The sequence below is a fragment of the Zalophus californianus genome, chromosome 13 (assembly GCF_009762305.2).
Source record: "Zalophus californianus isolate mZalCal1 chromosome 13, mZalCal1.pri.v2, whole genome shotgun sequence".
In the NCBI taxonomy this organism is placed as follows: Eukaryota; Metazoa; Chordata; class Mammalia; order Carnivora; family Otariidae; genus Zalophus; species Zalophus californianus.
The window spans coordinates 94520158-94541685 of NC_045607.1; the positions used below are offsets into that span (position 1 = coordinate 94520158).

Here is a 21528-nt window from a genome sequence, read left to right on the forward strand (position 1 = left end):
CATCCCTGTGCTGGGCTGCTTTCCTCCCCAAGGGGTGGACACCGTGCTGCAGATTTCCTCAAGTGCCCCCTCTCGTGTCTGTTCCCTACATGGCTTCAGAGATGGCCTCCCTGAAGCAGAATTCCTAATTCTGTAAAACGCACAAACCCTGAACGCCTCCCCCCGTTGGGCTCTGGCTCAAGGACATGTGTGGACAGCACCTACTGTGTGCCAAGTGGCGGGAGACAGAGCCCTGTGGGGGGAGGCAGCCAAGGTCCCGTCTACCCTCCAGGCCTACACTTGGGGGCTCACGCAAGACTGAGAGTTTGGGAAGAAGACTAACGTACGAGACACGTCCAATGATAATGCGACTGAGGAGGCTGGATGGTGGCTCTCTTTCTGGCCCATCTGGCATTTCCATGATGACAAGGCAGAAATAACTCTACTGGGCCTCAGTAAGCTTCGCGGGCCTTGCCTCTGATTTGGACGCCGCAGGCATGGCCCATGGCCCCCTGCAAGCTGCCCTCATGCCCACTAGGCAGATGAAGAGATAGAGGGTCAGGGAGTGGCTCTGGGGACCCCAGGGTGCAACACACCCAGCTACCTCCAGTACACATTGCCCAAGGAAACCTGGGAGAGGGCATCTCGAGCCTCTGAGGGGCCAGGGGCTGCATGCCCCACTGGGCTTGCTCCCCAGGAGCTCCCCTCCCTGAGCACAGCAGGTGCATCACGGGCCATCCTCAGCACTCCTCATGGGTGCACACGGGGACCTGCCCCTTCCCAGGCCCACAACCCCCACCCTCCCCCGAGTCCCAGTCAAGGACACGTGGGAATCCACTCCACCCCCCGGCAACACACCCACGCGTGCAGGGGCTCAGCAGGGCAGGCCCCACACCCCAGAGTTTCCTGGGTGTCCCACTGGAGGTGCCTTAGCGAGGGGTGCCAAATACTGAGATCATCATGACCATGGTGAGTGGGGGGCAGCCCTGACCCCCACAGAAACAAGAGGGCCCACATGATAAGGAAGAGTGGACTCCAGACATCATGGCCATGCACGTGGGCCTGGCAGGGGCAGGAAGACGTCTCAGAAGAAGACACCAGGACAGCCCCAATGACCTCATCTGGACAAAGGGCCCCAGGCAAAGTGTGGGAAGTCGCCATATGAAGCTCCCCAAGGGTCTGCGCTGTGGCTGGTGCCAAAAAGCAAGTGCCCCCAGAGCTCCCAGTGATGTTATGGCCACTGGCTAAGCCCCGAGGCTGGCCACCACCATGACCACCGGGCTCCTCCATCATCCAGAGTCACAGCCCAGAGCCGCCATCCTGCCTGAGCACCCCATGATGTGCTGCCCAGACCCTGTCTACAGGGGAAGGGCCAGTGTCTACACAACCACCAGCAGCAGCCCTCACACCTCCCTGAACACTGCCCCCGCTCTGTCTGTGCGGCACTCACTCAAAGAGTACAAGTCAACACCGCAGATAAAATAAAATCTCTCCGCAGTGCCAAAAATACCTCCCCGCGGGATGAGGGAGCTGGAGCCAGCTTCCACAGCAGCAACTGTTGCTATGGATACGGGGCTCGGGCCGGCAGGGGGGTAGGGACTGAGATGAGGGAGAGGGGACCTAGATGGGGGAGGGGGACAGAGATGGGGAGGGGGACAGAGATGGGGGAGGGGGACAGATATGGGGGAAGGGGACAGAGCTGGGGGAGGGGCACAGAGCTGGGGGAAGGGGACAGAGCTGGGGGAGGGGCACAGAGCTGGGGGAAGGGGACAGAGCTGGGGGAGGGGCACAGAGCTGGGGAGGGGCACAGAGATGGGGAGGGGCACAGAGATGGGGGAGGGGCACAGAGCTGGGGGAGGGGCACAGAGCTGGGGGAGGGGCACAGAGATGGGGAGGGGCACAGAGATGGGGGAGGGGGACAGAGCTGGGGGAGGGGCACAGAGATGGGGGAGGGGCACAGAGATGGGGAGGGGGACAGAGATGGGGGAGGGGCACAGAGATGGGGGAGGGGCACAGAGATGGGGGAGGGGCACAGAGCTGGGGGAGGGGCACAGAGATGGGGAGGGGCACAGAGATGGAGGGGGACAGAGCTGGGGGAGGGGCACAGAGCTGGGGGAGGGGCACAGAGCTGGGGGAGGGGCACAGAGATGGAGGGGCACAGAGATGGAGGGGGACAGCTGGGAGAGCGACAGAGATGAGGGAGAAGGGACAAGAATGGGGGGGGAACAGGGATGGGGAGGGGAGAGAGAGGGGGGCAGGGAGCGGCAGAGCCACCGGGGTGTGGCGCTGATTATTAGGAGAGAGGCTGGTCGCTGGCGAGGAGGGAGGTCCCAGCAGAGTGCCGGGCAGCCCTGGCCCTCAGGCAGGGCACTGGAAAGTGGTCCGCAATCTAGACCTCGGGGAGGGTGTGCGGAAGGAGTACAGAGACCGCCCACAAGCTGAGTGCTTGTCTGACCTGAACACAACAGGTCCCCCAGACAGCGATGGCTCCTCCACTGGCCGCTGACGCCCTCCAGGACGCGTGTGGCCCTGTGAAGGGCGGACAGAGGCGTGTGCACCACCCCCTCCAAGAGCCAGGCCTGGGGCAGGAGCCTAGAAGCTCCAAGGCTGAGCCCTCCCAGAGTCCCCTGGGCTGCGGGCAGGGGACGGACACCACGGCCCAGAGGTTCTGCCCGTGGAGCTCAGGCCCCAGTGCCAGGTTCTCTTCAGAGGCTTCCCTGCCCTGCAAATGCTGCCTGGCCCCAGGCCTTTCTTCCTCACCGGGGGCCACTGTCCCCAGGAGGGATGAGCCAGGAGGCTGCCTGCAGGGGCGGGTTCCCAGGGAGGGGCTGCCCACTGCCCCCACGGTTGCCGGCACCTCACACCCAGCGGTCACACCTTGCCCCTGAACCATTTTCACATCACCCCTCAATGTCCCCTCATACCCACTGACCAGGCCAGGTGGTTACAACCCCCCGTGTGCCCTGGTGAACCATGCCTCTCCTCTCCCGCACACACGCCACATACCTGGGCCCTGAGAGGCACCGCCCGCAGGCTCCAGCCCTGCTCACAGTGAGCCTCGCCCACAGCCCCCCTGCGGTCTTCCCAGGGTGGCCTCCCCGGGCCCTGGGTGCACACTGTCCCCTGGGAGGCAGGATGTCTTCCTGTCGCTGCCTCAGCAAACACCGTGCTGAGGCCCAAACAGCACACTCTCTTCAATTCTGGGGCCAGAAGCAAGAAGGAAGCCTCCCGGCCAAGTCCAGGAGATACACAGGGGCACTTCCTTCCGGGGCACCTTGGAGGATCCACCCCTTGTCTGCGTTCTAGAGGCCACCATGTCCTCCTGTCGGAAGGACCCAGGGGGTGACACCGGGCCCACCCAGATAAGCCAGGACCGTCCCGCATCTCAGGGTCCTCAAGGCAACCACACCCACAGGTTGGGGCATGGGCCCACCGTCCAGCTTCCCCCATTTCTCTCCCACCTGCCTGACCCTGGGCCTGGACCAGGTGGCTGCTCCTGCAGGCTCCCTAACAACCTTCCCCAGGGTCGCATCCACCTGCCAGGCTGGTACCCTGCTGTGGCTTCAGGTCAGGAGGCTAGCTCAGCAAAGCACGCTCGAGGCTCCTCACAGAGCCTCCCATGGGGTCAGACCGCCGGGCCCCCCTCCACAGCCCCATGCAGGGGGGCTCCAGCCTGCCCTCCCTGCAGCTCACGGCAGGGGCTCTGAGCGGCCAACAGGAACCCTCGGCAAAGGCGCTCCAGGGCGGTGGAGGGCATCTCCAGCAACATAAGCTTCGTGGGCCTCAGAGTCCCCAAAACCCCAAGGATAAGCCAGCCTCCCTGGGCTGCAGCCAGGGCTCCACGAGAGAAGGGAAGCAGGTCAGCACAGGGCTCCTGTGAGCTCTCAGGATACCACCACTGTGGTTATTACAACCATTAATAATTACACTCACAGACCAAGGTCTTTGAAAACCCTCATGATTCAACCTCCACCCAACTACACCCATCGCAGCCCCACCCACGGTATTTTCCTTCCCCTTGAGAGAAAACGGAGCAGAAACCCTGCTGAAAGGCTGTCAGCTGCCGAACACCTGCCTGAAGTTCTGGCAGTTCCTGCCCCACCCAAGGAGACAGACTCTCCCGCCCGGTGGGGCTGTGGCCCGGCCGCCAGGACCCCGGGCATCTGCTCCCCTTCGGCAGGCCTGCCGCAACTTGGAAGCACCCACAGGGCTGACGGGCCCCTTCCCTGGCACGCCCACCCAGGAAGACACACGCGTGCACCCAGGCTGGCAAGGGGTGTCTTCCCTGCACAGCCAGCAGGCAGAGAAGCCAGGATCCGGAGGGCCACGGGGGCAGGCATGCGATGCGTCTGTGGCTGCCCAGCCGAGCCCACTGGGGCCCCACGGTGCCGGCCACGTGCTGACCCTCTGCTGGGCTGTCGGCGCCCATGCCAACCCCTAGGCCCCCCGGCTGCTCTGAGCCTCTCCCCAGAGCCTGTGGCCAAGCGTCTGTCCCACGTTGCGTCTGAAGGGCGAGACCCCTCCATGACCTCTGGGCAGGCTGGCAGCCGTCGAAGAGGCCCGGCCGGTTCCAGGTAGAAAGCTGGCTCCACCTTGCCAAAGGGCCCCTGCTCTACTCCCAGACACAAAGGGCCTGCCTCAAGACGCATGCACAAGCGGCTCCAGGAAGCAGCCCGCGGGGCCAGAACGTTCCAGTGTCCCCGTCTAGGTCCCCCTGGGAACAGAGCAGGCCTTTGTTTGCTATCTTCACCGTCATCAAATATTTACAGGGGCTCACGGGCTATTTCAGGCAGGCCAGCCGGGAGCCAGCACCGCGCTTCCTGGGACACGCGGAGGCGCCGGTGAGCAGGCCAGGTGGCCGGGTGTGGCTTCCTGCAGGGCAGCCGCCGCTGTCCCCAGGCCAGAGTGTGCCCACCGGGGCCCGGGGCCTTGCTGGCTGGACAAAGCCCAGGGCTGGCAAGGGCCGGACAGCTCTCCACACCCGGACCTCCGGGGAGGCTGAGAGCAATGGTGTGAGAGTGCGTCCATCCTGGGCGGGCACACAGGTGCCTCCTGCTGCCAAGGACAAGGGAGAGAGCAGCTGGGCGCCTGTGTCCACCCCAGCCTGCCTCTCACCTGTAACAGACCAAACTGAGCTGCCCCAGTGTCAGCAGCAGGGGCACAAACCCAAGACGGGGAACGCCAGGCACACAGTGGGAAAGGGACCAAGGGGGTGGCTGGCACAGCGGGGCCAAGTGCTGAAGGGCATCATCATGAGACCACGTGATCCACGTGTGAGAAAGTCTCGGGCAGCACACGATGCCTGGGACAAAGTGAGCGTGCGGCCTGGGCCCGGGATGCAGGTCTGGCCCCTGGTGGGGCCCAGACGCACTGACCTGCCCCACGTTCCAGCAACGTCACTTCCAGAACAGCGGAGCAAAGAGCACCCCTCAGTCACTTCGCATGTAGAGGTCCAGCCGTCCCCTTTCTTTCTAAAGACTTTCACTATTTTCACCTGCTTTTCCTTCATTTTGTCTCTAGCAGATTTCCCTCAACTTCTGCCCTGTCCCTGAAGTGCCCACTAAGTTCACACACCTTCTGGCCTTCCCTTAACCTGTGCAGACCTGGCCCACGGCCGGACGGACCGCCCTGCGGGTGCCACGGAAACACCATCCGGCCGGCGTGAGGCAGCCCCGTCCCAGGCCGCTGGGAGCACAGCAGGGGCAGACACGCTCCCTGGGGCCGCGCCCACACGAGGATACACTGTATGTGGGGCAGGCGGTCCACCGGCGCCCACAGGCCAGGAGTCTGATCCACAGACGGTCAGGGCCACCAAGGCCAGAGGGCTTCAGAAGCAGGGCCGGGGAGCCCTGCCCCACGACCCCTGCACCCCTCCCCGCGGTCTTCACCCCTTCTGACTGCAAATCACTCACAGTAGCACATCTTTGCTAACAGAGACCACAGTGTCCTCCATCGCCCCGTGATAAAACCACCCACCTGGCCACCCTTGCCCTCCCCACGTGGCCGCTGCAGGGTCAGGTCTGCTTGGCACCCACGCAGGACCATGGTCTGGCCCCCACACCTGGGCTCCGAGTCCCCACCCAGACCCCAAACTTCCAGTTCGGGAGTGGCTGAGAAGAAAAGGAACAGTCTGGCTTGGACGCTCCTAAGGAAACGTCTGGGAGCCTGACAGAGGGCAGTCGGCCATCTGTAAGGGCAGCTTTCCCCCCAGGGGCCTCCACAGTCCATGCGGCAAGGCACCCTACGTCACGTCAGAGAGCAAACATCCCACGGCACATGCGCGTCACGGGCCCGTGGGTGTCCTCCTCCAAGGGCCTGTCAGTAGCTCCAGGGGCCCCTCGTGCTGTGAGAAACAATGACCCCGTGGTCCCCGAAAGTGGGTCACTGGCATCATGCAGAAGGGCTTCAGGACGACAGAGTTCCCCTTAAATCAAAGAACACAGGGCCCCCGTTGGCCCCCCGGGAGACGCCCACTGACCGCACCCCTGCTCTGTCCCTGCCTTCACTCTTCTCCCCTTGAGGTTGCAATGCCCCTTCCAAGGCAGCCAAACTCACTCTCTTGCTCCAAACCTGTCCAGGCAGGTGTCTGTGGCTCTGTGCCGGCCAGCCTGACAAGGTGACTTCCCAGCCGGAAGACACAACACGGTGGCCACCTTCCTTCTGGGGGCCCCAACAACAGCCCCACTGAGGAGCCGCACCCCACAGGGCACAGGAGAAGGGCCCCCCCGATGCATCAGGCCCCCGCTGGAGGCCAGCACCCAGCTGCGGGCTGGGCTGGGGCTGAGGCCCCCCGAACTCGCCGCTGGGGACGGAGACTGCTGGGCCCGCTCACACTTGCGGGGGGGCTCCCGCCAAAGCTGGGGCAGGCAGGGACCATGGGCTGTGGGTGGTGATTCACCATCACTGCACGTGCAGCTCAGACGTCACAATCATGACTTTGCAAAAATACCAAAGAACATAAAAAAGAGGCAAGTAGGGCAGAGACCCAAGTGAACGCTGCCACGTCAGAGGAAGGAGGTTCGGGGTGGGTTTCGGCATCTGTCACATCACCATCTTTTCAGGAACATCCCTAGAGATGCCCCCTACCCGGGCAGTGGCCTCCTCCTCCGTCCTCACAGCCCCCGCCCCCTGGAGGGGCCCAGTGCCGGCACAGGGAGGGGACGGGTGAACCCGGCCACCGGGGCTCCGGAGCATCAGCAATCCAGCCCAAACAGGGGGCTGGCCCACGAGGGCGCCCAAACCAGGAAGGCGGGAGGCCTGCAGCCCTGAGCCCCACAACAACCACACCTGCAGCCCAGCTTCGTGGCAGAAGCCCCAGCGGCCCGGTTCAGGTCCCGCTCTGCTGCTGACCACCCCTGGGAAGGGGACCAGCATGAGCTTTCCAAAAATCTGGATGGTTCCAGACAGAGCATCCCTCAACCCCAAGGCCACAGGTCAAAGGTCGTGGGGGCAGCAGAGTGGCCCCTCACAGAGACCCCAGTCTGTGTGCCCATGGGGCGCCAGCCCAACCCACATCTGTGATCTGCACCCGCGCCACCATGGGGCACCTCGCAGAGACGCAGCCCCAGCGTGGCCGTGCGGAAGCCTGGCGGCCCAGGACACAGTCTCTGTGGGAGAAAAAGGCAGGGCCACTAAGATTCAAAAACAATGATAAAAAACAGTGGAGCGATTGTTCTAGATGAAATCGGCCGTGACAAACAGAAGCAGCTCATGACTCCTGACTGGATCCTGGATCCAAACGAGAAAACAGCTCCACTGGGAGGCACAGCCCGCGTCAGACGTGTGGCTGGTGGCATCCAAGTCAGGTGGGAGCATGACACGGAGCTGTGGGCACGCGAGTGGCCCTCCGGGCGTGGGGGACACGGGCCGGGGGGCACTCACGAGGAGCTACAAAGGACAGGCACACGCGCCAAGCTGTTAACGCCTGGCAGTCCAGCTTTCCTAAGTTTCTCAGAATAAAGTTTGTGGGGAAATGGAAATGGAGTCGCTGGCAGAGGGAAGGAACTCTGATGAGGGGAGAGGAGAGAGGGGCTGCCCCGGCGGCAGGGGATGGGGACGGTCCCCACACAGACATGGGGGGCAGGGCAGCAGGGGTGCCCAGACGCAGTGGGCGTGGGGGCTGCTCTGTTGGCAGGACAGGCCCGGGCGGAGGGCCTCATCACACACAGGCACCAACAGGGCCTCGGAGACGTGAGGTAACCAGGACAGACTCGGGCAGGCGCCCTCACGCAGCCTGATCCCCTCCCTGCCAGCAAAACCCACTGTACCCAGCCCCAGGAACAGACCGAAAACCATCCACGGCAGCAAGCCTTCCCCAGATGCCCCTGCGGCGGGGCCAGACCTTGCCATCCATTCTAACCCGAGGGACCAAAGTCACTTACTGGTAAACAGTTTCCCTCGTGAATTAAAAACACGGACACCTATCTACCCACTTGCTTCCTGCCTTCAAATGTGGTTGTGATGCCTGAAGCTATGGCAGCCTTTTTGCAGCCATGAGGCAATGAGCCTGTGGACAAATCCAACCCGGCTGAGGACAGTAGGGAAGAAAAACAGGAAAACACCACTGTCCCTGCCAACACTGCTAAGCCACCAGGGCCCTTGGCTGGCCGCCCCTCGGTCTTACATCTTGGGAATGATGAAAAGTCTGCATTGCTTAGCCACACTTGGTTCACAGCTGAGAATTTTCCCAGCTCATGTGCTCCTGAGCAAGAGCCAGAAAAGCAGGGAACCTAGGGAAGAGTGGACACCGGAGGGGGGCGGGTCCCTCCCCACAGCATCCAGCCTGAGACGGCCCCACTGAGGAATGAGGCAGAAGCCCCCATGGTATCTGCCACAGAGCCAAAACATGCCACGGGGGCATATACCTCCCAAGCAGTATTTGGCTGCCACGGCGCTCCCCAGAGCCTGTCCCCGTCCCATGAAGCAATGGGAAAAGAAAGGGCAAAAGAGGGCAGAGGGTAGGGCCTCCAACAGCCCCTTGAGAGCTTCGCAACACAGCGGGCATTTTAAAGGCTCTGAGAAGTATCACAACAGCAATGCCTGCCTGACCCAGCACTCCCCAAGCCAAGTGTCGAGTGACACTCCCTCTGCACAGCAAACCTCTAAACACATACGTGAGATGACAACGCCGGAAGAGAAGCCTGGGCCAGGCCACCAGCCACACCCCACTGTGCGAGCTACCCACCCCTCACCCCATGCCGAGCCTCCTCACCTGTAAAAGCAGAGTCCCAAAATCTCTCATGGTGGCTCTGAAGACCCAGTGAGCTCACGGGTGATCTCGGAGTCCGAGAAAGTCCTCCACACCCCCACCCTACCTGCAGCCGGCTGACGGCCATGCACAGACCTCCCTGAGGAGGAGGCCCCCCGGCCAAGGCAGCCTGCATAAACCATCAGGACTCAGGGGCACTGAGCCTCGCCCAGCGCCCCCTCGACCACACTGGCTCCTCAGCCCACCCATGTGTCTGGACAGGGCTCATACCATGACACCTTTATTTCTGGGGCCTCCTGAACACTTTGGAAAATACGCCCAGCTCAGGGGGAGGCAAGTGTGAAAGGGACCACCTGTCTCGACCCCCCCCCCGGCACCAACACCCCTGGGTGGACCCTCCGGGAGCCAGTAACCCAGAGCCACTCCCCTGTAGCCTCCAACACTCAGTCCAGCCCCGGCTTCTCCCCACCCTGCCAGCACTGAGAACTTTCTAGAACAGCGAACACAAAGACAGCAACAAACCCTAACCATAGCCTCCCCGTGAAAACTAACAGCGTTAAAAGACCCTTCAGAAACAAAGATTTTAAAACCTGTCACACCCTAATGGGGCGCCTCGAGTGGCTCAGTCGGTTAAGCGTCCAACTCTTGATTTCGGCTCAGGTCTTGCCCTAGGGGTCGTGAGATGGAGCCCCTGTCAGGCTCCGTGCTCAGCAGGGCGTCTGCTGAGGTTTCTCTCTCTCCCTCCCTCTGCCTTTCCCCTACACGTACACCCTCTCCCTCTCTAAAACTAAAATAAATCTTAAGAAAACGAATGAATGAATGAAACACACACACACACACCCGGACACCCTGTGATTGCAGCTGCAGCTGTAGGACACCCGTGTGCGTGTGTGTGTGTGTGTGTGTGTGTGTGTGTGTGTGTGTGTGTGTGTGCGCGCGCGCGCGCGCGAAAAGTGGCTACACCCGCTGGAGTGAAGAATATCTGCAAACTTCAAGACGGCCGTCACCGTCGCTTTTTTAAATTAACAATTTTTAGAGAAGTTCCAGGGCCACAGAAAGGTTTGGCAGAAAGCGCAGAATTCGCACATACTCCTCCCAAGACCCCAGAGCCTCCCTCCGTCGACCTGGCGCGCTGGGTACACGGACGACAACTGATGTGTGCACACGGGTTCATTATCACCACCCGGAGCCTACAGTGTGCATCAGGCTTCACCCCCAGTGCTGGAAGTTCTGCGGTTTGAACACGTGTTTGAGGACACTCATTACAGCACCACTCAGAGTCGTTTCATTGCCTAAAACTGCTCTGAGCTCCCCCATCCATCCGCCCTACCCCACCCAACCCACAGCAACCACTAACCCCTTTCCCGGCCACAGCTGCGCCTTCTCCCGAACTCCTGTAGCTGGACTCACACAGGACTTCTCCAACTGGCTTCTTTGGCTTAATAATGTGCATCTAGGTAGGGTTCACATCTGTCTTTTCACGACTTAATAGCGCATTTCTTTTTAGTGCTGAGTAAGGTTTCCTCCTCTGGATGGACCACAGTTTGTTTGTCCACCACCCACTGAAGGACATCTTGGATGCTTCCAAGTTTTGGCGATTATGAATAAAGCTGCTGTAAACATCCGTATGCAGGATTTTGTGTAGAGTTAAGTTTTTAGCTCATTTGGGTCAACACCTAGGGTTTGCTTGGTGGATCCAATGGTAACAGTGTGTTTAGTTTTGTTTTTAAGATTTTATTTATTTATTTGAGAGAGGGTGAGAGAGCATAAGCAGGGAGGAGGGGCCGATGGAGAGGGAGAAGCAGACTCTCTGCTGAGCAGGGAGCCCGATGCAGGGCTCAGTCTCAGGACCCCGGGATCATGACCTGAGCCGAAAGCAGATGTTTCACCAACCCAGCCACGCAGGTGCTTCGAGTGTGTCTGGTCTCGTACGAAGCTGCCAGGCTGTCTTGTGGAGCCGCAGCGAGGGTCTGCGTTCCCTGCAGCCATGACTGGGCTCTTGCCACTCCGCGTCCTCGCCAGCACTTGGTCTAGTCAGTGCCCTGGATTCTGGCCGTTCTAGTAGGCGTGCAGTGGAATCTTGTTATAATTTGCATTTCCCTGATGACGCAGGATGTGGAGCATCTTCTCATCCACTTATCTGATGTCTGTATGTCTTCTCTGGTGAGGTGTCTATTAAGTAAGGTCTTTGGCCCACTTCTTAATCAGGTTGTTCGTTCTCTTATTGTTGAGTTTTAGGAATTCCTTGTATATCATAGTAAACTTTTTTTTTAATAGATCATGCCCTTGGTTTGAACCTAAAATGTCATTACCAAGAGTATCACCCTGACACCAAACAAGACAAAGACCGCACAATAAAAGAGAACTACACACCAATATCCCTGATGAACACAGAGGCAAAAATCCTCCACAAAAATACCAGCGAACTGAATCCAACAATACATTTAAAAAACATCCACCACAATCAAGTGGGATTTATTCCTGGGATGCAAGGGTGGTTCAGCATTCACAAACCAATCAACATGATACATCACATCAAGAGGAAGAACAAGAACAATATGATCATTTCAACAGATGCAGAAAGAGCATTTGAGAAAGTACAACATCTATTCATGATTAAAAATTCTCAACAAAGTCGGTTTAGAGAGAACATACCTCAGCTAAACATACGTGTGTATATAAACCCACAGCTAACACATTCAATGGGGAAAAACTGAGAGCTCTTCCCCCCAAGGTCAGGAACAAGACAGGGATGTTTCTTCTCATCAGTACTGTTCATCACAGTACTGGAAGTTCTAGCCACAGCAATCAGACAAGAAAAAGAAATAAAAGGCATCCAAACTGGTAAGGAAGAAATAAAAGTTTCACTATTTGTAGATGGCATGATATTCTATATAGAATCCCTAAAGACTCCACCAAAAAAACAACTACAACTGATAAACGAAATCAGTAAAGTCACAGGATACAAAATATACAGAAATTTGTTGCATTTCTATACACTAATAATGAAACAGGAGAAAGAAAAATTAAGAAAATCCCATTTACAATTGCACCAAAAATAGTAAGATACCTAGGGATAAACCCAACCAAGGAGGTGAAAGACCTGTACTCTGAAAACTATAAAACACTGATGAAGGAAGTTGAAGAGGACACAAAGAAATGGGAAGACATTCCATGCTCATGGACTGGAAGAACAAATACTGTTAAAATGTCTATACTCCCCAAAGTAACGTACACATTTAATGCAACCCTTATCAAAATACCAACAGCTGGGACACCCGGTGGCTCAGTTGGCCGAGTGTCCGACTCTTGATCTCGGCTCAGGTCTTGATCTCAGCATTGTGAGTTCAAGCCCCGCACTGGGCTCCACGCTGGGTGTGGAGCCTACTTAAAAAAAAAAAAAAAAAAAACATTTTTCACAGAAATAGAACAAACAATCCTAAAATTTGTATGGAACTACAAAAGACCCCGAATAGCCAAAGCAATTTTGAAAAAGAAAAGCAAAGCTGGACGCATCACAATTCCACACTTCAAGTTGTATTACAAAACTGTAGTGATCAAAACAGTGTGGTGCTGGCACAGAAAGAGACACAAAGATCAATAGAATGGAATAGAGAACACAAAAATGAACCCACAATTATATGGTCAATTAATCTACTACAAAGGAGGCAATAATATGCAATGGGGAAAAAAAAACAGTCTCTTCAACAAATGGCATTGAGAAAACTAGACAGCTACATGCAAAAGAATGAAACTGGATCACTTTCTTTCATCAAACACAAAAATACATTCAAAATGGATTAAAGACCTAAACGTGAGACCTAAAACCATAAAAATCCTAGAAGGGAGCACAGGCAGTAATGTCTCTGACACTGGCCATGGCAACATTTTTCTAGATACGTCTCCTGAGGCAAGGGAAATAAAAGCAAAAATGAACAATTGGGATAACATCAAGATAAAAAGCTTCTGCACAGTCAAGGAAACAATCAACAAAACCAAAAGGCAGCCTATGGAAATGAGAGAAGATATTTGCCAATGATATATCCAATAAGGAGTTAGTATCCAAAATCTATAAAGAACTTATCAAACTCAACACCCAAAGAATAATCCAGTCAAGAAACAGGCAGAAGACATGAATAGACATTTTTCCAAAGAGGACATCCTGATGGCCAATAAACACGTGAAAAGATGCTCAACATCACTCATCATCAGAGAAATACAAATCAAAACTACAATGAGATATCCCCTCACACCTGTCAGGATGGTTAAAATTAACAACACTGGGAACAACAGGTGTAGGTAGGGATGTAGAGAAAGGCAAACACTCATGCACTGTCGGTGGGAATGCAAACTGGTGCAGCCACTCTGGAAAACAGTATGGAGGTTCCTCAAAAAGTTGAAAAGAGCTACCCTATGATCCAGCAATTGCAGTACTGCGTATTTACCCAAAGAACACAAAATACTAATTCAAAGGGATACATGCACCCCGATGTTTATAAGCAACATTATTTACAATAGCCAAATTATGGAAACAGCCCAAATGTCCATCAACTGATGAATGGATAAAGAAGATGTGGTGTGTATATACAATGGAATATTATTCAGCAATCCAAAAGAACGACATCTTGCTATTTGCAATGACATGGATGGAGCTAGAGACTATTATGCTAAGCGAAATACTGTAAGAGTTCACTCATGTGGAATTTAAGAAACAAAACAAGTGAGCAAAGGGAAAAAAAGAGAGACAAACCAAGAAATGGACCCCTAACTATAGAGAACACAAAGCTGGTAGGGGCGGGGGGGGGGGTGAGGGATGGGGGAAACGGGTGATGGGGATGAAGGAGTGCACTTGTCGTGATGAGCACCAGGTGTTGCACGGAAATGTTAAATCACTATATTGCACACCTAAAACTAACATAACACTGTGGGTTTACTGGAATTTAGATAAAATAAAATAAAGTAAAATAACATAAGCCATTGCCAAGCGCATGGCCACCTAGATTCTCTATGCTACCTTCTAGGAGTTTAAAAGTTTTGCACTTTGCATTTAGGTCTACAGTCCATTTTGAGTTAATTTTTGTGAAAAGAGTAAGGTCTCTGTGTGGATTCACTCGTGTGTGTGGACGTCCAGTGGTTCCAGCACCATTTGTGGAAGACACTGTCTCTGCCCCTCTGAGTTGCCTCTGCATGGTCGTCAAAGGCCAGTTAACTCCATTATGTGGGTCTGTTTCCAGGCTCTCTGCTCTGTTGCACTGAACTATTTGTCTATTCTCTCGCCAATACACTGTCTTCGTCTCCTTTCTTTTATTCTTCTCCAAAAAAACTTAACACGTGTTTAAAGAAACCTGACATAAATTAAAGGCAGTGATCAAGTAGTCCGGAAAATCTTAGAATGCAACCCTCCGGAGAACAGAACCGGATTTGAAAACTATTTGAAGTGAGAAAACCTGCAGCCAACCCTCAGGTTCCAACCTCAGATGGGCTGTGCTGCTACACTCGGAACCATCCTCCTGGGGGCCTGTCCGCCCAAAACACAGCCCCTCGCAGGTCTGTAGTCAGAGGCCGATCCTAACCTGCTTCTTAGAGACTCCAGCTGCTGTGTTCACACCTTCTCTTATCGGCCGCTCAGATTAGTGGCGGCAGCCAGGTGCTGGGGCAGAGCACAGCCCTCCCCCCACCGCCCGCCTGCCTGCACCTGGGGGGCCCTGCACCAGCCAGGGACCAACTCCTGTCTGCAGGCAGGCCCCCATGCTCCCCGAGGGCCAGCTGGCTCTCCACTTCAACCTCTGCTTTTTACACTTACGTGCAGGGGGCGCTTCACTCTGCTCTGTGCTCAATGCCAAACACTTGTCAAGAGTCCCTACGACCCCATGATAGTCAGCCAGCACCAGCCCCACTGCACAAACAGGTAAACCAAGGCTCACAAAGGCAGGTGTCCTCCCCAAGGTCTCCCCACCGAGAAGCTGTGGGCCTGGGGTGCAAATGCAGCAGAGGCCCTGCTCTGGGGTGTTTGTGTGCACAGGGTGGGGTGCCCTGTCTGGCTGCAAGGCTCCTGAATGCCCCTTCTCAGCACCCCTGGGAGACGCTAGTTTCCACCTCCTCACTCAGCCCAGCGGATGGCAAAGGAGACCCAGGCGCACGGCCCAAAGCTCTGCAGACTGGGTCAAGTTCTGCTCCCTCAAAGAGGTGACTTGAAGCTCCATGTTGTCACCCTGGGCATCACCCAGCTTCAGCCTACAGCTGGCCCAAGCCACAGGCCCAAGAGAGGCCTATGGCCACACACAGAGCCACAAGTCCAAGCCATCTGGAAGGTAAGTGGCAGGCACAGGGCCAGCCCCGCCAGCCCAGGACCACAGGATGGCCTCTCACCATGCTCATGCCCTCGCCACCCACAGGCTTCTAGAAAACACCCCTCTTCCATGAAAACCTGGCTCTCCCACCATGATGTGGTCTGCCCTGCTCTCTGTGGTACCCCAGCCTGGAACCAGGGCACCCGTTCAGCAAATGCTGCTGCACCGCCGACAGGGGACCAGGCATCTGGAACCTTCTGGAACATTCCCCACCCACTTAGCAACTTTTCTTCTCTCCACCATCATGTTCTAGCTAACAGCCCCACCTACAAAGCTCGTACACCTGAGTAAGCCTAAGCCACGACCTGGAAATGACATGGAGGGGGGGAAGGGGGGAGACCATCAGCCCACCACACTAGGAAGTCTGGGGTCCTTGTCGTGGGGCACACGTTACTTGGCAGTCAGGCCTGACACAGGCTCAGTCCACTGCCCCAGATGCCAGGACCTCTGAGGATGCCCCAAAAGGCACACACTGAGCAGCGGGAACACCTGCTTCTAACAGGAAACAAGCCACGGCATCCAGGGCGCCCCCAATGGTGACCCACAGCTCCAGGTGCTCATCTATCACCGCCAACCACACGGACCTCGCCAACACGGCACCCCGTTGCTGCAAAGGCAGGGAAGGGGAGAAGGCCCGTCTACACAGGTCTCTCAGGCAAGCAAACCAGAACCGTGAGGTGCCCGGCACGTGATACATCACTCAAGAAAGCAAGCTCTAAGCATCCGACTCCAGCAAGCAAGCAGCACAGTTCCCTCCGCGTGTCTGCAGCCCCGGGTCGGGCTGCTCGAGGCCACTCTGACAGCAGACAAGGCCCCCGAGGGGACCGCCGAACCCCGCGTGTGAAGCCACCCAGCACCACACGATGTGTCCGTGGCCTGTCTATGAAAGGCAATGGTGCACCTGCACAGGCAGGTGCCAGCTCAGCACCTGTGGGGGGGGTACTGCCATGGCCACAGGAGTCCCCACGAGGCTGACGACAGCGAGGACCCTGGTGCGCCGCGCACACCCACCTGGAATGAGCCTCCCAGGGCGCAGGCAGGTGAGTGGCACGCAGGCGAGTCAGGAACACACAGCAACCCCTTGCCCACATGAAGGGGAAGGCGGAGGTCTTGTGGTCCCCATGTCCACAAGTCCCTCCTCAGGCCTGGCCCGCCGCTCAGGAGCCCAGTCACCTCTGGGCAATGCAGGGCAGCAGGCCCACTTCACGACAGCACCTGCAGGGTCTGCAAGCCCGTCTTTTGGACTCACCCAGCCCCACAAGGGCCCTGCGAGTGCTGTGAGCAGAGGCTCAAAGAGCAACACCCCCATGCGGCAGAACGACCCCCACCCTGCACGTGGGCCTAAACACCAGCACAGAAAACACGGTCCCAGGTGCTCCCCCCTGCCAGGAGGCAGTGCCCAGCCCGGCAACAGCAGCTCCCAAAGCCTTCTGCGGGGAGGCCCCATCTTCCCCGAAGGCAGGGGGCCATGACAAGAGGGGGCTGAAAACCAAGACTGACTGTGTCCAAGATCCCGAGGAAGACACAGGAGGAGCGGGCGACCCAGGAAAGGCCAGCGGCCCGCCTCTGACACGGCTTCCAGATGCCAGCCAGGTCTCCTGGGGACCCACACCGGCTCGGAGGGGGCAGTAGGCCAGAAGGTGCCCTCGGACACCCGGGACAGTGTCGGTGGTCAAGATCTGCCCCTACACGGGCCCAGGGTCTACACAGGACTGGCGCTAGCCAAGGACAGCCCCAGGGATGAGGGAAACATGCACCGGAGCTCTGGGGCGTGCACTCTCCCTGCTATCAGAGCTTGCTCTGCTGCCCGGACAAAAGTTCATTCAAGAGAAGACAGAGAAGTGATACTTTAAAATGGCTTCCCCAGAAAATCTGTGTGAGCTTTGGCCACCTAGAGAATTCGGGAGGTGACGTGTCTTGCTGCAAAGCCCTTCCAACACAGATTTATGGAAGGAAGTAGGACGTTACAGGAATCTTTCGTCCTGCAAGCCAGACTTATTCGGTCTAGAGATGCAACCTTTCCCACCTCGGGCAGGGCACCCTGGGAGAAGAGTGGGTGAGCCCTCCTCCGTCTGGCAGAGGCCAGCAGGTGCAGATGCCCCCCAGCATCCTGAGGGCAGGAGGAGGAAACAGACTTTTGGGGCGTTCCAAAGCTGCCAGCCAAGGCACTCCTGGGGGCTGAGGAAGGGGGGTCAGAGGGTGGTGAGAATCCTGCAAAGCTCCCCATGCTGAAGGCAACACTCCCCAGTGACCTCCACTGGGATCCCTGACATCCAGCCATCCTGGGGCCCGACAGAGGGTGGACATCTCCATACTGTGCAGGAGGAAACCCCTTCCCCAGGCTCAGAGCCAACAAGCTACACCTGTTGCCCTCTCTCGGCGCACAGGGGTCCCAGAGACCCAACCCTCACCTCCTCCACTAAGGACAGCCTCACCAAGCTGGACACCTCCTCCCATGATGCTACACTCCCCCCTTACCCTCCCACCTCTGTGTCCTCGATGGTGACCTTGGGGGTCCTCAACAATGAACAGGGTAAATAACAGCCTCCTTGTTGGTGAGGAAACAGCACGCCGCTCCAAATCCCACCTCAGAACAGCCCAGCAGAGGCAGCTGACCCCAGATGCTGCCCATGGACGTGGAGGAAACGTCAGATACCAGGTCGCTCAGAGAGGTACAATGACTGCTTCCCACCAACGGGGGCTTCCGGTACCTCCTGTTCAAGAACCGCCACCAGACGAATGGCAAGCCTTCTCCAGCCTTCCTTCCACCACCCAGAGTCCAGGCATAAAAGACCCCTGGATGGCAGCCAGGCTCCAGGCCTGTGCTCTGCTCAGGACCCAGAGGCAGAGCTGCCTGCCTTGCCTTACAGGGTATGGGAACTAAAAACCCTTCCGAGGGTCACGTGCGCCTGCAATGCCTCATCACTGCTGAGGCCTCTACCTCGGATCCCGCTGCCGCTCCCCGGCTCCTGCCCACCACCCTGCACCAGCGGGTGCCCACAGCGCCATGCAGGGCCACGCAGGGTCACTCGGCGAGAGGGAGAAGGTGGGAAGGGAAGACGCAGGGCCACGCTCTAAACCTGGGGTCCTCTGCTCCTCTCCGGTCCTCCCTCACCCACACAGCAGCAGTGCCATGGCTGGCCAGGGCCCCCAGACCACAAACCACCGAAGTCACCCCTCCACAGGGCCCAGAATCATCCACAGCCATGAGGAAGGAGAGCTCAGTCCCTCCCGAAGGACTCCACAGGACACCACCAGCCCTGCCAAGAAAACTCCACACTGCCACTGCAAAACCAAGGGACTGCAGGAAGGGCTGGCCTCTGGAGCTCTTTGTCTCTGGAGAAAGGCCAAGGACAGGTTGACACCCACCAAATCGGGGGGCTCGCACACATGCAAGCCACACTGCAGGGGCCCAAAGGACAGAGCAACCAAATCCAGTTTCGGAGCCAAAAAGGCAGGCGGCCTGCAGTGTGGCAGGCTGCCCTGCATCAGGCCTGGAAGGCCCTGCTAACTTTACGGGGTGCTGGGGTAGGCTTACACCCAGGCAGCCAGCTCTCCTACAGGACAGCCCCATGCCTGACAGCTGACCCCCCCCAAATGAGGGAGGGCCCGTAAACACCCGCTCTGACAGGCAGTGTCCTGGCTTCCAAGGCTGGCCCAGGCAGCTCGGGTTACTGTTTATATAATCTTCTAGGGCTGGGGCTTGACACAGCCAACGTGAGGGCAAGGTTATGAAAAATGCATGTCCCGGGCCTTTGCATTAAAAAAAAAAAAAAAAAAAATCCTACCGGCATTTTGTATGACTTGGTTTTAAGACCTCTCACACATCCATCTTGTGAAGCAACGGGCCCTGGAGGAACCACGAGGCCCCTGACGCACCCAGGCCCGGCAGCCCCACGTCGCACAGACCGGGGTCAGAAGCAGCCCCTCCAGCACCCCCAGCTGGGGCCCCCACACCTTTGGACTCCGGAGCGCCTGGAACACAGGGCCCCCACACTGCTGCCGCCCGTGCAGACCACCCGGGTGGGTACCGCCGGACTGACGGACACGCCCTCCAAGTGCCCACTCCTGCGCGTGGGCCCACACCGTGCCACACTTGACCGCCACACGCTGGGCGGCCCGACCTCGCCCGCACAGGCGGTGCCGCGCACAGAACGACACGCGCCGCTGCCCCCGAAGGCCGGACGCGCGGCCCCGCGCAGGAGCAGGGCTGCGCCCGGAGGCGCTCGCCCACCGCCCACCGCCCACCGCCCACCTGCGGCCAGCGCCCTCACCTGCAGCTCGCACCAGGCCACCTCCACCCAGGTTTCCGTGTCCAGCCCCTTGTAGACCGTCTTGAACGAGCCGCGGCCCAGTTCGATGTCGAACTTGAGGAAGCGGCCGTCCAGGGAGGTGGCCACGGCCTTGAGGTCGTCCTCGTCGTCGTCCTCCTCGGGCTCGTCCCGGCGGGGGCGCCCAGGCTCCGGCCTCGCCTCGGACGCCGCGGCGTCTTCGCGCCCCGCCGCCGCCGCCGCCGCCGCCTCGCGGGGGCCTCCGGAGGGCGCGGGCTCGGGGTCGGGGCCGGGCTCCCGCGCGCCCGCGGGCGGAGGGCCGGGGTCGGCGGGGGCGCCGGGCGGCGCGGCGGCCCCGGGAGCTGCAGGGGCGGCGGGGCGGCCGCGGGCGCGCTCGGCGATGAGGCGGCGTGTCTTGCAGAGCAGCAGCACCCGGCGCTGCAGCGGCTGCGGGGGCTGCGCGCTCGGCGCCTCGGCCGCCTCCAGGCCCGGCGGCTCCTCCTGGTCCGACTCCACCACGCTGCGCCGCAGGAAGCGCTGGGGCCCGGGCCGCGCCGCCCGCGCCCGCGGCACCGCCGCAGGCTCCGCCATGCCCGCGGGCCCCGCGCCGCGCCCGGCCTCCGTCAGCGCGCGGGGCCCGTCCCGGCGGCCGCCATCGCCGTCCATCTCTGCGGGCAAGGACACCGGCCCGCGTGAGCGCCGGCCCGCCGCACCTGCCCCGCCGCGGATGAGACAGCGCCGCCGGGGCCCGCGCCCCGCCCGCCCCCCACCCCCCGCCGCGGAGGGGCCTGCGGGACTGCCCCGGGGGAGGGGTCTGCAAACTGGCCCTGGAGGCCCCGGCTGGGGAGGGGAGGGGAGGGGAAGACGTCTGCTGGGGCTGCCCCTGCCCCCCCCCGGGGGCGGGCTGCGGTGGAGGCCGGGGGAGGGGCACTCGCGCCCCCCCTAGCCCCGGGAAAGGGGCCTGCCAGGCTGTCCCTGGGGTCCCCGGGACGGGCTCGCAGAGGGGACCGGGAGGTCGGAGAGAGGGAGGTACCGGCCAGGCGGCTGCTCCACAAAGGACGCGGCCCGGGGCGCAGGAGGGGCGCGCGGGGAGGGGGCTGCGGCGGCGCGGCGCGCACACAAAGGCGGCGGGCGGGGGGCTCGGCACTCACAGGGCGAGCGGGCGCCGTCCATGCCCGCGGCCCGGCGGCCGGGGCGGGAGAGGCGGGCGAGGCCGCGCTCCGGTGGCTGCGGTCCGGGGTCGGGGGCCGAGTCGCTCTCGGGGCCGGGGTCTTCGCTCCGGGCCGGGTAGCCGCGCTGCTCCCTCGGCCGGCCCGCTGCGGGGCCGCGCTCCCGCGTGCTGCTCCGGCTGCGTGCGGCTGTGCTCGGGCACCGGCTCCGACCCGGCGCGCGGGGAGGGCGGGGCCTCGGCTGCCCGCCCCCGGCTGGCGCGGAGGGGGGGGCGGGGCGGGGCGGGGCCTGGCACGCCCACCTGGCCGTGGGCGCGCGCGGCCACCTGCGGGCCTGCTCGCAGCTGCGGGTCCCCGCCCCGGCCCCGCGGCGGCGGCGCTCCTGGCCCCCAGGCTCGGGAATGACCCGCAGGCTACTGTCCGCGGACGGTCCCGCGTGTCCCCCAGAGGAGGCAGAGACTCACCTCCTCACCTGTCCCAGCAGGTGCGCTAGACCTCGCGGCCCTGTGCCAGGGCAGAATGGGCGGGCTAGAAGGCAAGGGCCCGGGGCC

The 21528-nt window shown here is 59.6% G+C and overlaps 1 protein-coding gene across 13 annotated transcripts in view; it reads right to left on the reverse strand.

Moving 5' to 3' along the window:
• Window positions 1-21169, reverse strand: part of WNK2 (WNK lysine deficient protein kinase 2) — a 133286-nt gene extending 112117 nt beyond the window's left edge. For all 13 annotated transcript variants that reach the window (XM_027615283.2, XM_027615281.2, XM_027615274.2 and 10 more), the window contains exons 1-2: window positions 20960-21169; window positions 19812-20476 (exon numbers count right to left, since the gene is read on the reverse strand). In XM_027615283.2, the coding sequence (XP_027471084.2) occupies window positions 19812-20474 (663 nt within the window). In that variant the 5' untranslated portion in view covers window positions 20475-20476; window positions 20960-21169. The remainder of the gene's footprint in view (window positions 1-19811; window positions 20477-20959) is intronic.
• Between the last annotated feature and the right edge of the window lie 359 nt (window positions 21170-21528).